Source organism: Rhea pennata, chromosome 3 (assembly GCF_028389875.1).
Source record: "Rhea pennata isolate bPtePen1 chromosome 3, bPtePen1.pri, whole genome shotgun sequence".
In the NCBI taxonomy this organism is placed as follows: Eukaryota; Metazoa; Chordata; class Aves; order Rheiformes; family Rheidae; genus Rhea; species Rhea pennata.
In genome coordinates, this window is record NC_084665.1 from 27,810,139 (window position 1) to 27,825,691 (window position 15,553).

Consider the following 15,553-nt stretch of genomic DNA (forward strand, 5'->3'; position numbering starts at 1 on the left):
AAATTAACTCCCAAGTGTCAAAGGGAGAGCAATGTGAGTGCAGAGCACTTTTGGAAAAACAGACTTCCCCAGCACCAGCTCTGCAGGATCCTAGCTCCCACAAACGTGTTTCGAGTTGTGGTTTTTAACAGAGATCTTGAAGCTCCCTCACTTGCAAATCTGGCACTTGTTGTTTGGACCTGGAGTCAAAGTGCTCTGAGACCTTGGAAAATGCCTGCTTTTGAGTGTAAAAGCAAGGGCTGGTTGCGCTTCGCGTGGCAAAGCTCTCTGGTGCTGCGGGACAGTGATGCCCCAGGAAGCAGAGCGTGGCCGGGCTGGGAGCGTGCCGGAGGTGGGCACCGGCTCGGGAGGTTGCCCTTGGCCCCGGCTGGATGCAAGCTCCCAAACTTCTCATTCCCACCGCCTATTCCTGGAGCACAACATTTGCATCCAGGATGGCTATGGCTTCTGCAGTAACAGAGTGATTTCCCCGAGGAACAGTTAATATATATTGCCACGATCTTAATCTTATTTAGCGTAGTAGCATGGTTTTAATTTTTCCATGTTTGATCCTTCAGCTTTAGCAATAATGATAGAAATAGGGTCTGTGAAGAGCAAAAAAGGAGCAGCCTGTTGCATATGAAAAAATACACTTCAGTCCTCACTCTCTCCGTGGTGATTCAGCTTTTCCAACCGCTCTGCCGAGATAAAAGGCTCGCGTGTGAGCAGAAGTGTTAGCAAGGTCTGTAACGCTCTCAGCGCACCGTCCTGCAGCAGCCTTGGCTGCAGGAGCATATATAAACTATTCCTAAATTTCCTTCGAGGAAGCTGGGGAGGCGGATGGGGGGCAGGGCAAGGAGATAGCAAAATGTTTTTGCCTGCTCCATTTTCATTCAAATGGCTGCGCTTCCCCTCCGCGGCGTCCCCGAGCCCCGCGGGGCTGGCACGTCCTGTTTGCTGTTCGCCGCAGCTCGCTGTTGACTTTAGCCAGTAGCTCTGTTTATAAACCCGTGTTGATTTTTCTCGCAGCGCCGTTTAATGAGGTGGGCAGCCCCTCGCCCCTCCGGGCCGCGCCGGGCCGGGCCGCCCGCCGCGGTACCGGCGCCCTAATCAGCGGCAGACCCCGGGCGCGGGGTAATTAGAAACATCGAGGGGGCCTTCTGCCTTTTGAAATCTGCCTCTCGACATCAAAGTGCTCCGCTCAGGTCGTCCTCCAGAGGTCTGCTCCCATATCTACATGAGTGATGTATTTCATGGTATCTGTCGGGAGTGATATAATGAAGAAACCCGGCTTTGAGATGAGGCGTGATGTGGAAAGCAGGTGTCTCACTTTAATGTGTCGGGAAGCATCTGTTTCGCAGTCGTGTTTTGTTCCTGCACACGGCACAAACGCGGCGGTGCGCGGTGCGGTGCGCGGTGCCCCGCGGCGGCGGGGAGAGGGTCGGGGCCGCCCTCCCTCGAGCCGCTGCGGCGGGCGGCAGCCCCTGCGCTCTGCCTCCCGCTGGGGCACCGGGACACCCCGGCCCCGAAAACCGCCCGCGGGGGCAGGTGCAAATCCGCGGCCGCGCAGGGCCACGTCGGAAGCAGGGAGCCCGGCTCCGCCGGTGTTTCTCGGCTGCGGGAAGCCCCCTCCTTCCTCCTTCAAGAGGTGCTTGGCCTTGGGGGGCCCCTCGGGCTTGGCCTGTGAGATTGCACTGTTCGCACGTAACGTTTCCAGGGCCTCCTCCTTCCTCTGGTTGCACAACTGCTCCGACTTTACTCGTTTGGCTCTATCTCTGCAGTAAGTGTTGGTTAACATCAAGCAAGCCGTAAATCCACGACAGTGTGCACGTTTAAAGTGCCCACGGGGAAATCACAGTGATGTTCCTGGAGAATCGCCGGCTGGCAGGCCACCGAGCCCCTATTTCTGCTGCACAGGGTGTGCATTTGGCTTGAAATCGAGTACCGGTGTTCCCCTCTGTGGTTACGTGACCTCCAATATGTGCTTTAGATGACCGGTCGGATTGTATTGCACGGTGTCTCCTGGGGACTCCTCTGCCCTGCCAGAGGAGGGGGGAAAGGCTCTGCACTGGGGGAGGTCCGGTACATTCAGGATCTCCAGCAGCTAGTGCGGCACCGCAATCCTGCAGTCTGCGGCCCTGGGGGTGGGCAGACCCCGGCGAAATCAGGGAGGGCTGCAGGTGTCCCAACATCTCCGGGAACACATTTAAGATCGGTAGGAACCCGCTTACTTTGCAGAAAATATCCCGTCCCACAACCCGCCCTCCCCTACACCCGTGAAACCCCACTGACCCCACGGTGTGGGGCGGGAAAATTACAGTGAAGGCGCCCTGGTCTGCCTGAGAGGTAAAACGCTGCCCCGGCTAATAAGAACAGAAAGTAATGGGGGGGGGGGTAAGAAAAAAAAGCAGGGAGCATTAAAGCCTGGCTGTCCAAGGCGCGCAGCGCGTTTCCCCCCACCCCGTCGCCCCCTCCTAGCCGTGTGGCCGCGGCGGCGGGCGGAGCGTGCGCCCCGTCGGGCGGAGCGCGCGTCCCGCGGGGCGGCGCGCAGCGGCCGCGGGGCAGCGCCGCGCCCGGCAGCCGCCCGGCCGCTACCGCCGCCGCGTATTTTCGTTTTAGCGGGGGGGTTTAGTGTGCGCCCGCCGCGGGCTCCGTGTCCGCCCGCGGCGCCTCCTCGCCGCGTTTCCCGCGGGGGCTCCCGTGGGATGTGCCGCCCGCGGCCCCCGGCGCGGCGGCGAGCTGCAGCGCAGCTCTCGCCGGATGAGGGCTTAAACGAGGGAGTGACAAAAAGGCGAGACTGTGAATCCCCTCAGCTGCCCCCGGGGATGCTCCATCCGCTGGCCTGGACTCAGTCTAGCCTCTCGCCCGAGACACAAAGCAAACCTCTCCCCGGGAGCTAGCCGGGGTGCAACACCCTGCACACCGAAACCGGGTGAGCGGCACGCTGGAGTCTGAATTTTTCCGAGCAACGCAGCAGAGCGCTTTGCTTTCTGCCAGCGCGGAAAAGAAAAGTTTGCAATTATAACACACAGGCTCCCGGGAACGATCGCTGATTTTTTATTTTTATTTTATTTTATTTTATTGCGTCCGATGTGTATTACCTAAATGGCTTGTTCTTTAAGGATCCCTTTCCCTTATTGGAGATGATTTCCCGCTTCCATTGTGGTGAACTTTGCCTCGCCTGACTCTTTACGGCTTTTCTCTTGCTGATGGGCTTTCTTTGTGGAAGTTTCTCTGGCTGATTGTGTTTGTTAATTAGTTGCTAACAGCATCGTAATGCGGGCTTGATGGATAACCGTGTCATTAGCACTCACCCCTGCAATTCACATTTCCAGCAGGGCAGGGGCTACCCCATGTCGCGCCCATGATTTGTAGCGTTAGTCTAGTGCGTGTGACACATCGAGCCCAGCTATCTGGTCCCACGGCCAGGCTCGCCCTGCGCCCGCCGCGCTCGGGGCGCGTCCACGTCCGCGTCCGCGGCGCCGGCGCCGCTTTTCGCCGCAGAGGCAGCGCCGGGGCCGCCGGCGGCGCGGGGCTGCGCTGCAGCCGGCCCCTTGCGTTTTATGTTAGAGGAGAGGAAGGAGGTGGGGGAAACGCACCGGGAACGCTCTTTTGTGTGCCTCCCCGCACGGCTGTGTGCATCGGCGTGGGTGCGTGCATGTGTGTGTGTGCGTGCATCCGTGTGTGCCTGAGTGCGTGTGAGTGTGTGCATGCGTGTCGCGGCCGGCAGCGCGCTGCCGGCGCCGGCGGAGCGCGGGCAGAGCCGCCTGGGGCGCCGCGGGCAGCCCGCACCGCGCGGCGCGGGGAAGCGGCGCTGCCCGCCGCGGGCGCGGAGCGCGGACCGGCTCGGCTCGGCTCGGCGCGGCCCCGCGGGGGCCGCCCGCTCTCCCCGCCCCGCGCCCGGCGCCGGGGGGCTCGGCCGCGCCTGGGAGATGTAGTCCTGGCTGCCGGGCTCGCCGGCGGCCGGCGGGGCTCCCGCCGGGGACTACGTTTCCCAGGCCCCCCTGCTGCTCCGCGGGCCGCGGGCAGCGCCGCGCTGTCAATCAGGGGACGTCAGGGCGGGCGGCGGGCGCGGGGACCCCCCCGCCCGCCTCCGCGGCCGCTAATGGTGAGTGCGGCGGGGGCTTAAAAGCGCGGAGGCAAGTGTCATGCGGGCCCGCCCGCGGCGGTGAGTCCGGGCCGAGCCGAGCCGAGCCGAGCCGAGCCGGCTGCGCGCCCGCCCCGCCGCCGCCGCCGGGGAGGGAGGGAAGGGGGGGAAAGGAAAAAAAAATAAAAAAGCCTCAAACCTGACTCCAGGGAACGGGGAGCGCGGAGGAGAGCGGAAGGCTGGGGAAGCTGGCGAGCGAGGCGGCGATGAGGCGCAGAAAGGTGGCGGCGGCAGCCGGCTGCTGCCTCGCCTTCCTGCTGGGCACCGCGCTCAACGTGCTCTTCATGCCCGGCGCCGAGCACCCGCCGCCGCCGCCCCGCGCCGCCGCCGCCGCCGCCCCGCCGCCGCCGGGGGAGGCCCTGGCGCGGCAGCTCCGCGAGCGCTACGAGGAGGTGCTGCGCTACCGGCAGCACCGGGCGGCGGCGGCGGCGGCGGCGGGGGGGCGGCGGGCGCTGCGGCCGCGGGAGCGGCGCCTCATGGACCTGGCGCCGCCGCGCACCTCGGCGGAGCAGCCGCGGCCGGGCCCGCGGGGCCGCGCCGCCGCCGAGCTCTCGCTGGAGCCGCCGCTGCTGGGCTGCGGCGACATCCGCAATGTCAGCGGCGTGCGCTACTTGGGCTCCGGCTACACCAAAGCCGTCTACAAGGCGGTGCTCAACCGCACGCTGGCCGTGGCGCTGAAGGCGGTGGACTTCGGCGGGCACGACATCGCCGACTGCGTGAAGCGGTTCGCCGCGCTGGGGGACTGCTACCGCCTGGCCGCCTACAAAATCGTCAAGGAGATGATCCTGCTGCAGCGCCTGCGGCACGCCAACATCCTGCAGGTACGCGGCGGCGCCCGGCCGCCCCGACGGGGCGCGCAGCGCGGCGGCAGCCCCGCGCCGCCCGCCCGCGCCGCTCCGCGCCGCTCCGCGCCCGCGCCCGCGCCGCCGGGGCGCGCCCGGCGTGGGGAGCGCGGCCCGGGGGGCGGTGCGGGCTGCGGCGCGTTTGCGGTCCGCTGGTTGCCGCGGGGCTGTCCTGCGGCGGCGCCCGGCCGGCGGCGATCGGGCTGTTTCCTTATTTATTTTTTCCTGGTGTCTCCTCGTTGTAAATAAAATCAACGGTGAGAGGTGAGAGACGGGGTTTAGGAAGGGCTCGGAGGTGCAAAGGCGCTTTGCAAATGCGGGGAGTGAGGTGCGAGGCTATGCTGAGTGTCCCCCCCAATCCGCACCGCCGCAGGGGAGGAGAGGCGGAGGCGGCAGCGCGGTGCGCGGGCGCGCAGTGCTGGCGCGGGGGTCGGCGCCCGCGGAGCGCCCGTCCTTGGCGTGCGCTCGCCAGAAGGGCTGCGTGCTGGGGCTGTTAGACATCAGCGTGAGCCTCGACGGGTCCATTTGGATGTAAATGCCGGTATGGAAATTTCTGTGGCGTTTCGCATAGCGCGGACGTTGCAGTGGAATAAAAAATGAACGCTGGACCAGACGGGCTCACAGTAGGTGCTTTTTGAACTGAGCCAAGTAAAGAAGTTTTGTGTTCCCTCTTCAGCAGCAAAAGGAGTACCAGCTCCCCCACTAAAACTTCGGGCCCAAACGATCAAAGCTCTCAAGTATCATATACTGTATAAAGAGAGAGTGGTCATGACTTATCCACGTCCATAAAGCAGATATTAAAGTTTCTTCCTTCCTTCCTGTTCCCTACTATTCCCTCTGTGGTGCCAGGTCTAACTATAATATTTAAGGAGAACAACATCTAGCAAACTACAAAAAGAGGTGCTTCTGTTAAATATTTTACTTGCTCCTCTGTTGCTATAATAATTTCTTTTTTTCCAGAAGACTGAGTTAGGTTGCTGTGACTATAGTGCAGCCATGATTACCGACTGAGTTGACAGCAGGAAATATATGCTACAGTTGTAAACGCTGAGGGGATTTTTCCCCAAGATTGTTTTTCTTGTTTAGTGACAAGTGAAGCAAGTTGGCAAAAATGAGCTTGATGTCTGTGTTTCTAAAGTTGCAGCTCATTTTGGTAGGCACTCGCAGTCATACTGTGTTTCTTCCAGGTGTTACTTGGGTGTAGTTCTTTTTCCTAAGGAGAAATTAATTTGTAACTAGGTTATCCTCTTCCACAAAATGGAAGCTAAGCTTCAGGGCTACATCATCTGTGAAGGACTATAGCAGCAGTCTCTGGGCTAGCATGAGGAAGCGCCGTATTCCTAAAGCCACCTAGGAGCAATGCTCTTTCTGTATTAGTCTAGAGGAACGGCAGATTAGTTCATTCCTCTGTTTCTGGATGTCAGGTGGGCTCGAGAATGGGTAAACCGAGTTGGGATGTCAAATGTCCCTTTGTGAGTAATCCCAGTGGAGAGGGCCAGGACGGGAGCAAACAGCCTGAACATGAGCAGACGCTTCCATAAGCGCCAGTGAGCAAAAACACACCCAGCCTCCGTGCTGGGAAAACAATCTAATGTGCAAAAATCCCTCGTGTTAATTAGGGCTTCATATTTACATGCCACCCAATTTAAAAATAGATTACACTTAAATCAGAAACATGTTTTCAGTTTTGTTCCAGTTTTGTCATTGCCTTTTCTTTTGTCTGTCCTCTGTCTCCATCAGATGCTAGCAGAGTTTCCTTGCTGAGATCAGAAAGGAAATGTCCCAGAAAGAGCTGTGAGCCCCTGTAAATCACTGCCCTTTTTGTTTAACATATTTCATTTGAGGGAAGCATGGGGCAAGGTTATGGCGACATGAGTGAGGGCTAAACATTTGATAAGACATTACCTTGAAAAAAGACTATAAAAACCAACCTGACACGCTCTATCTAGTCACAGTTGGAGGACCCTTATGGGCCAGGAATAGATCTCCAATGTCATATTGGAACCGTAAAAGAGGCACATAAAGTGGGGGCCAACGAGCACCTTGAAATTTACTGATGATGTCTCTGTTAAAATCGCAGAGCGAACGGGGTCTTGCACCTCAAGAGCGATGTTCTCCTTGCTGTCAGTGGAAGCCAGGCCAGAGCCCTCTCCGGGCTTAGCAATCACTGTCCAGGGTTTGTGGCCGATGGAGAGGAAATTGGCTTGAAAGCAAACATCTCCCTCCCCTCTCTGCTGGCGTTTGACAGAAGCTTCAGTTTTATTCGAAGCGACAGGACCCACGCTGCTCTCAGATGCCACATTCGCCGCACTCCATCTATTGGGCAATGAAATGCCGGGAGGTTTTCTGCCTCGGCTCCTTGTCTTTTTCGTAACTCCGGCGCAGAAATACTGGCTTCAGCACCGCCGGCCCTGCGCTGCCGGGTCTGGCATACCGGCGTGGGAGCCGCTGCCAGGAGCAGTCCGCAGAGGACACGCCGCCCCTTGTCCCCTGCCCCGGTGCGGGGGGCGAGCAGACCCGGCGGGGCGGCCGCTGCTTTCCCACCAGGACTTTCTCGAGGCCGCGACGGCATTGGGGCGGGCACGACGCTGCCTCCCGGTGCCTTCGGCCCGGCTCCGGCGGCCTCCGGGAAGCGGGAGCGCCTTGCTGCAGCCGGCGGCAGCCGCAGCGCGCCGCCTCCCAGGCGCGCGCCTCCCCCAGCTCAGGCCAGGGGCTATTCGGGGTGAATATGTTTATGAGTTTCTTTTGGTGGAAATAAAGTTCTCCTTTCGTGTAGGTTCTGTCCAAGGAAAGGGGATTTTCCTGTAAATCTCTGGCAGCTGACAGCCTGAAGTGTAGTTTGTAAGATAACAGACTTGTTCTTTACTGTCTCAGCAGTTCCCATTCTGGCCTGTCTCTTGTCAAAATCAGCTTTTTTTTTTTTTTTTTTTTTTTTTTCCCTCTTTAGGCATCCTTTTAAAATACTTGATTATTGTACAATATACGATAGAAGGGAAAAGAGCTCTTTCTAGAATATACCCCTGCCTTCAGACAACGTGCTGACATACCCACTGTGCCCTCCGCCTGTGGAAGGAGCCAGATGTGTCAGCTCCTGCAGATGTGCTGAATCAGGTCCATCAAAAGACATGTGGAAAACCATCGAGAGAGTGGTTCGCATTTGCCGATGCTGATGCAAAGGCAGCTTGCGTTCGTATTTTTATTTAGGTGCCTTGCCCTTCACTAAGAGTGCTTGCATGCCCGCCCAGGTGCGTGAGCTGGGGCATTGCCCGGGGCTCCCTGGTGCGGCAGCCACTGGGAAGGGCAGGTGCAGGCTGCAGGGTAAAAGTATTTGCTGTGGAGTGGGGAAGAGAGGAGTAGTTCATTAAAGTCGATTTTATAATGAAAGGCGTTGGAGAAGAGGGGAAACTGGGTCACTGATTCATTGTAACTGAGGATTTAGCAGCCTGCTAATTGCTTTGCGGCCACTCTGTGTCAAATGCCGTGGTTGATCTCTTCCTTTCCCTCTGTGAAATGCTTTGTTTCCTTGCAAAGTTCAAATACTCCTGTATTTGAATCCTCCTTACCGTGCATTTAGTAAGGAGGATGATTTAGTGTGCTTTAATTCCTCCCTGCCCTATTTGCGGAAGAATCAAACCACTTGCAGTTAATTTTGAACAATGAGCACGATTGTGAAGACACATCCGCGATGTTTGATTTACTGCAATAATATATTTACAGCCTTAGCATGTCAGCGTTAAGGGTGCTGCCACTCTGGGGCATAAGCAGTTCTCTGGAGGAGTTCGACCTTCCTTAGCACTCCTGAAGCTGGTGGGAAGGCAAGGAAGGTTTGAGACTGGCAGACATTTGGAAAAGTGCAAGCTTATTTCTGTGGCAGATCTCCATGAGCACTTCCAGCAGCAGTTCACAATGATTCATTTATGAAGGAGATACCACTCTTTTTTAGGCACAAACACAAAAGCTCAACCGAAAGTTGAGCTGTTCCTGAAGGTGGTGGAAGACAACAGCTGGTAACATAACCAGTAGTTTGCTGACTGCAAAGACAAGGCCGTTTCATTTGGCTTACTTAGTTTTAGTTTAAAGTTAAAGCAAACCGATGAAATACTGAAATAGCATCAACACTGGAAAAGTCACCATCTAACTTACGATGTCAAAGCAGTTTTTATATGAATTGATTCAGTTAGCACTAGTGGATTTATTACTGATATATTTTAAATGGTCATGATTACAGTGTGAGTATCAGTTAGAAAATTAATTGGCTAAAATACAATTATATACAAATACTAAGTCACTTGCTGTTGACAAGTTCAGTAGTACTTAAGATGTGCTGGTTGGTGATGCTATTGGTTATTACAGGCAGCTAACGTGTTTTTAAATATGATTTTTGTTCTACATTTGATAATGAAGAAAATTAACAAACACTCTGCCATGATGCTTTCCCTATGCATAGGCATAGCCAGTTGAAAGGGGCACAATTTTATTTTTAACGTGAGAGTTAAAATAGTAAAGCTTTGGATACAGTTTACTTATTCCATGTGGAAGTAGACAGTCTTTCCAAGTGTTGAGAAAACCAGTTTGCCATTAAATTCCAGTGCAGAGGCATTGGCAGAGAAAGTGTATGGACTCTTGGAGTCATTGTCCTTCTTGCAGTGGTCCATTGCTGTCTTCACAAAAGGTGAGGGAAGGTGAGATGAGGTGGAAACAGTCACTCGGGGCGCTCTTCCTTGCTGCAGTGGGTGGGAATGCCTCTGGGGCTGAGGCTGAGGGAACGCACACCCTTTGTGGTGGCAGTGGCGCTGGATGCTGAGCAGCAAACCAGGCCCCCAGTTTAATCATTACAACTTTGGGAATTTCTGGCCTGAGCAGAATGGCCTGACCATTGATGCAAGGTGGTGGTGACGACATGGGGAAATTGTCATTCAGAGTTTTCGATGGGGCGGCAGATGTTTATGGTTATTTTAGAGTGTACCTTCAAAAGGAAGGTCTTCAAATCCACTTTCCAAGAGGCAGGCTGGGGACTTGCTATGTTCTCCATATGCGGTTGTCAGTAGGGGATTGTTTTAAGTGTGAAGGACTTTTTCGGCAGAGAATATTTTCTAACAGATATTTTAAATAGCTCAGTCTTGCTGCCCTTGGGTTGAACACAGGTGAACAAGGCCACCTCGCACAGTGCAAGACTAGGCTGACGCCATCTGTGTAACTGGCATTAGAATCAGACGAGCTTTGGGCCCTGGGAAGATGAGTCTGCCAGATCCTGGTGGGGTGGCTGGAGGAGCTCCCACCTCTCGCTCTCCACCTCGTTTGTCTTGTGAAATATTCACGTTCGCTGACCAGCGAGCACAAATGGAGCCGTGCCTTTGTTGTAGCCACTCCGGTTCGCTAACTGACATTATCTTCAAGGAGACGGGGCTTGTAAAACACTTAGGCTACTTTTGAATTTGTTGGTTGAATTTAGGATGACAGTACTGGACGGGCGTGTGGGTGGAAGAGAGAAAAGCAGGCAGTGCCACCTACTGATGACTCAGTGGAGACAGCTAGCTCTTGCTCGTGTGTGTCCCCCCAGCCCCAAGGAGCGAGGGGTGGAGTGGAGAAGGGCAGGGAGAGCAGACAGATGCGGCTTGGCGAGGAAAGAGGAATTACACAAAGTGCTTCTTTATTGTAAGAGTGCTTCCCAAAAGACCCAGATGTTATCCTGCACTTTTGAGAATGAAGAAAGGATCTGTTAACAAGAGCTCCAGAGCTGTTGGTAGCACAGAGCTGATACAATTGCAAACCAACTCTAACTGTTCATGTCACTGTAAGACAGGCTGCACGTCTTGACTGTGAAGTTGCCAAATAGCATTTTTTCCCATTGAATTGCACGGGACAGCAGAGGGTGTTCAACTTGCAGAGCTGTTGGCAGGAAGAGATTTCCATAAGGCAAGAACATGCCATCAGATTAGTTAAAAGGGCTACGTCCTCCGTACTCACTTTTGAAAACAGTGTTCATAAAACTAATCCCCATAATTTGCTGAATGATTTCTGTGATCGCTTCTCTGTTTTATGTGCCATGTAAATCATGCCAAAAGACTCTGGTTTGAATTTCTGCCTTCTTTATGAGAGCTGATGACTTGCAACCTCACCCAGCTCCCTTTCACGGCAGCCTTCTTCCCCCTGCGCAGCAGTGCGGGGAGGCTGCCGGTCACCGCTGGATGCTCTTCCCATGACCCAGTTCTCCTGTGCTGCTTACCTTGCTCGGAGGAGCAACCATCAGTGAGCAAAGCTGGGTTTGACCCAGGTAACATCCTGGGAATTGCAAGAGAAATCCCGTGCTTTTTAGAGTTCATTTTATTGCCCCTGAATGGGGTTGCTAAGTAAGCTGTAAGTGTTCGTGCTCCTTTTTTAATACACCTGGTGAACGTAAGATGTAGGGAGTATAGTAACTTGCTGAAGGCTACGTGCGGAGTCTGTCAGAGCTAAGGTGCGACTCCGGTTTTCCTGGCTTCGGGGCTCCGTGCTTGCGTTGCGTGCGCTCTCAGGAGACCCGCCGTGCCCCGAATTGGCAGGTTTGCCTCCGCCGGGCAGGGGAGGACGTGGCTTGTTCCCGCGCCTGGCTCGAGGGCCTGCTCTGCCGGCCCCGGCGGCTCAGCCAGCCCGGCCCCGGCCTTTCCCGACAGCCCTCGCCGCGGACGCTTTGGCTGCCCGCCGTGAGGGGACCTGGCCTGCCCACGGCCGCTCGGCACGTGCCCTGCCGTGGCGATGGATCCGTTCGGCCGCTCACCCGCCTGGCTTTGACAAATACTCGCTCCATCTTCTAGTTGCACCCGCGTTTCGGTGGCGCTGGTTGGCGGGAGGAGATGCGGCGGTGAGCTCCCGGCCGGAGTCCCTGCTCCTCTTGCCGTTGGTTCACCCCTGTGGTGGCTGGGAGCACGGATGGACTCGGGCGCCAGCCGGCCTCACGTCTGGAGGTGTCACAGCCCTTGTTAGTAAAGCATCTGCATCAGATATACAAACTACGTTTTTTTTAAAGGTCTTCTACTTGGGGTTTTAAGTAACATAGTTACCGGATGGCTCGGATAGGAGCCTTGTGGCATCTAACTCCCCTTGTGATTCCTCTTTTCTGCGTTGGCCATGAAAGCCTTGCCAAGAACTAGTTCTCACAGGCGGTATGCTAATACTAATATTGATTCTAGACTAATTTTAAAGAAGTTGTTATTTTTCATCAAGCTCAGCTGTATTTAGATAGTGGGCACCAAACATGAATGTTCTGTATTGTTTCAGGCCAAGTTTGGGACAATGTATTTTGGAAACAGCTGCTTTTTCTTGGACTGTATAACTGCAAGTAGACTCCAAGTTCATTTTTAAGCTCACCGTGATAAATACACAGTGTCTATGACTCAGATGCCTGACAAAGAAAATGATATATAGACACGTGTAATGAATAGTCCAGCAAGTTTATCTTTTCGGAACATAAAATGCATAGAGACTATCTGATAGTTGTTCAAGCAAAATAATGTCGTAATTAAGGGTTAAACTTCTCATGCAACGGAGCTGAGTGCAGTCGCTGTGGATGGATGTCAGGGTGGATGCTGATCCGGTTGTTTACAAGGTAATGAACTATGCCTCCAGTGCCACCAGTGCAATTCCATCGAAATCTTGGGTGTACGAGTGATCTATTTGTCTTTGCTGAACGCTTTACAAGAGTAGCCTATTTGTGTGACTAAATATTTGCAGGGCTGGGCCTTGAGCTTGTGCAGTGCAATGCAAATGCAAAGTGCTGTAAATGTTTTTAGGTGAAAAATTTTCCACTTCAGAGTATAAGGAAAGCAGGGAGAGTGAAAAGCAGATAACGTTACTAAATCATAAGACTATAGCTCACATAATGTATGTCAGACCAGCAAGTATATATAGATATATATACACAGTTAAAATATATAGAGATATCTATGGACATCTGTGAATATACCTAGAGATATGGTTAGATGTATCTATATATATCTTTCTAATTAACACATTCCAGTTTTTATCTTAATGTACATGAATACTATGTTTAGTAATAGTACCAGGTAGGACATTCTGATACCTTTTAACTCTTCTAAAATGCAGCACTGTTACAACATATATAAACAAAAGCCTAAGCAGAGATGTGGATTTAGAGTGTAATATTTAAATTACTTACCTAGTTTCAGTATTCAGCGGCGGAAGAAATTCTTCCTCACAGCTTTCAGCATACAGCTGTAGTCCCAGCCTTAGAAAGCCCTGAGTTGTGCTGGACACTGTCTGTATCCTGAGCTTTTCCAAAGAAGTTCAGCACTTGGCAGGACTTGATCACTTGATGTCAGTGAGGAAGATTAGTTCACTTCTCGGGCACTATCTGTCTATATCCTGTGGCAGGAAGGTTGGCTTCCAACTGATCTTTATTAGCTTCAGGCCATTCAGGGAATTTGCCCTTTTTCCAGGGAAAGGCATGTGACAGGTTTGCAGAGATGCTTTTGGGCTGAGTAGGAGTGCCAAAGATACACGTGTACACACACATACACATACTCAGCAATGGAAGGAAATGTTTAAAACCAGAGACATGAATAGATGTTAGGGTGACATAAATGTCTCAAATCTTATATTGGTAAATCATAGCTGTATCAGGCGATGCTGGGTGTTCTTGTGTCTTGTTCTTGCACGGACTGGCCCGGTGCTCCAGGAAGGAATGGTGAATCCACAGATTCGTTGCGTATAAAGATTTATGTTCAACTGAGTATCAATGAAATAACAAGACTTTCTAACGTGTGCTTTTCTGATTTCAACATGCAGCAGTTCATGCAAAGGGCTCATTAAATGGCTACTGGTGTCTGTGGGAGCTTTTTATTTCTCATGGGACCCAGGTCACTAGGGAATATAATTTTGCAATAGCCAGTTTTGACTAGGTAACCTTGTGCCCACATGTATTGAAAATAAAGATTGTAGTGAATGTTCACTACTTTTGCTCATCCTGAAAGTGTGATCCTTTTTTTTTTTGATTGCATTTTTCTATTGTGGGCTGAAGTCAGTGCCTTACTGTAGTAAGTTTGGGCAACTCCAAACTGCAAGAGAAGAGAATTAGTTCTCTTGAGTTTATGTCTGGTGTAGTACGTTTGAATTGTCACTTATGTTACTGCTGGGAGTAGTGTTCTTGCAGTTCTGAGTCAGGAGATTCTCATGTTCATTGAAGGGGAAAAAAAAGTGGAAATTTTCAGCTTTTGTGGTTGTGGAGAGAACCTAAAAAAAAAAAAAAAAAAAAAAGAAAAAAGAAAAGAAAAAGGCAAAAAGAAAACTCCCAAACCGGTGATGGCTAAAAACGAACAAGGCAAAGAAAAAGATTCAAAATGTATTTTAATTTTTAGAGAAATCACATGATCTCTTCGGGTGAGTGTTTGCATGGCGGCGGGGGAAGCCCAGCCGCTGGGGCAGCGTGGCTGCTGCAGCCCCGCAGCAGGACCAGCCTGGGGTCCTTGCCGAGGAGGGTTGTTGATCGTGTCCTTCCTGACGGAGCAGCTTCTATAAATGAAATGTAACACTCTGGCTGAGGCTCTGCCTTGACATTTATTTTTCTCAAAATCCAGCTAGGGTGCCCACGCTAATGCAGGAGGGTCTGTTGTTTGCATATACTTACCCTGCTGATGACAGCTTAATAAGCTCCTTTATTTTGTGTTTTTATTCAGTAAGCTTGTCAGCTTTTGTGTGGAGCCTGACCTCTGCTTCCCCCTTCCCCCCCCAGCTTGTCTGAAAGGGGCACCTCTGTCCCTATAATTTGTAGTAAAAGGGAATTGTAAAGGGACATGAACTGACGGGCTGTACCGACACCAATTCCTACAAAGGAATATAACTTTCTCAGGGGCTGACCCTGTACGCCCAATGTGCCTAAAACCATTGAAGTCAGGGAGAGTTTTTGGCGCATAAAAAGTGATGCAGGAGAGAGCCTGAACGACTGAGAAAATCCAAACAGTTGCTGAAGAATTCAGTAAACAGGACTACTTTAAATGGATTACGGCAGACAATGTGAGAACAGTTAAACATTTCATATCTGGCTTACATTTTTCTAAACAGAAGGAAAGGCAGCCCAATATTGTGACTGTTTGCTATTAGATTCTACGCAAAAGTATATTGGTGGCAATCTATTTGTATTTAAATGCAATGCCTTGAGATATCAAAAAAGATGTGCGATTGTATTTCTTTCCATTCATTTAATTGGAACCATGCAGAAAAAGTGTATGAAAACCATCACCCTTGAATATATCTAAAATGTAACTTTGTGGTACTGAAAGTGATGTCCATCCTGATAGAATTTCAGGTAGTGGAGGTAGTTTGGATCATCTTTTGACTCCAGCTGTATTCGTTTTCCCTGGGTGCATCCAGATATCTGTTTCTTACTTTGCTGTCTGGCCATACAAACCATTTTTCTCATTTCAGGCTTTAAAAATGAATTGGACAAAAACAAAAAGGAAAAAAAGGGCTTGGGTAGCACTTCTGTACTCATTATATCTATCTAATAAGTCAGCTTCTGAAATGAAAGGTATGAGAATTACCATCCTGGAATATTTTGCATCTCTATATATTGCATATTTTCTAACATCTG

At 52.3% G+C, this 15,553-nt stretch overlaps 1 protein-coding gene and 1 long non-coding RNA gene across 2 annotated transcripts in view; one reads left to right on the forward strand and one right to left on the reverse strand.

Moving 5' to 3' along the window:
* Positions 1-3,863: 3,863 nt before the first annotated feature.
* The window catches only part of PKDCC (protein kinase domain containing, cytoplasmic), a 38,426-nt gene continuing 26,736 nt past the window's right edge, over positions 3,864-15,553 (forward strand). Inside the window, exon 1 of the mRNA XM_062571891.1 lies at positions 3,864-4,947. Coding sequence (XP_062427875.1) covers positions 4,333-4,947 — 615 coding nt within the window. The 5' untranslated portion in view covers positions 3,864-4,332. The remainder of the gene's footprint in view (positions 4,948-15,553) is intronic.
* LOC134138352 (uncharacterized) lies at positions 8,648-13,459 on the reverse strand. The gene is made up of 2 exons (XR_009957864.1): positions 13,124-13,459; positions 8,648-11,939 (listed from the first exon to the last, which is right to left on the reverse strand). It is a non-coding gene; the product is annotated as an uncharacterized LOC134138352 (long non-coding RNA).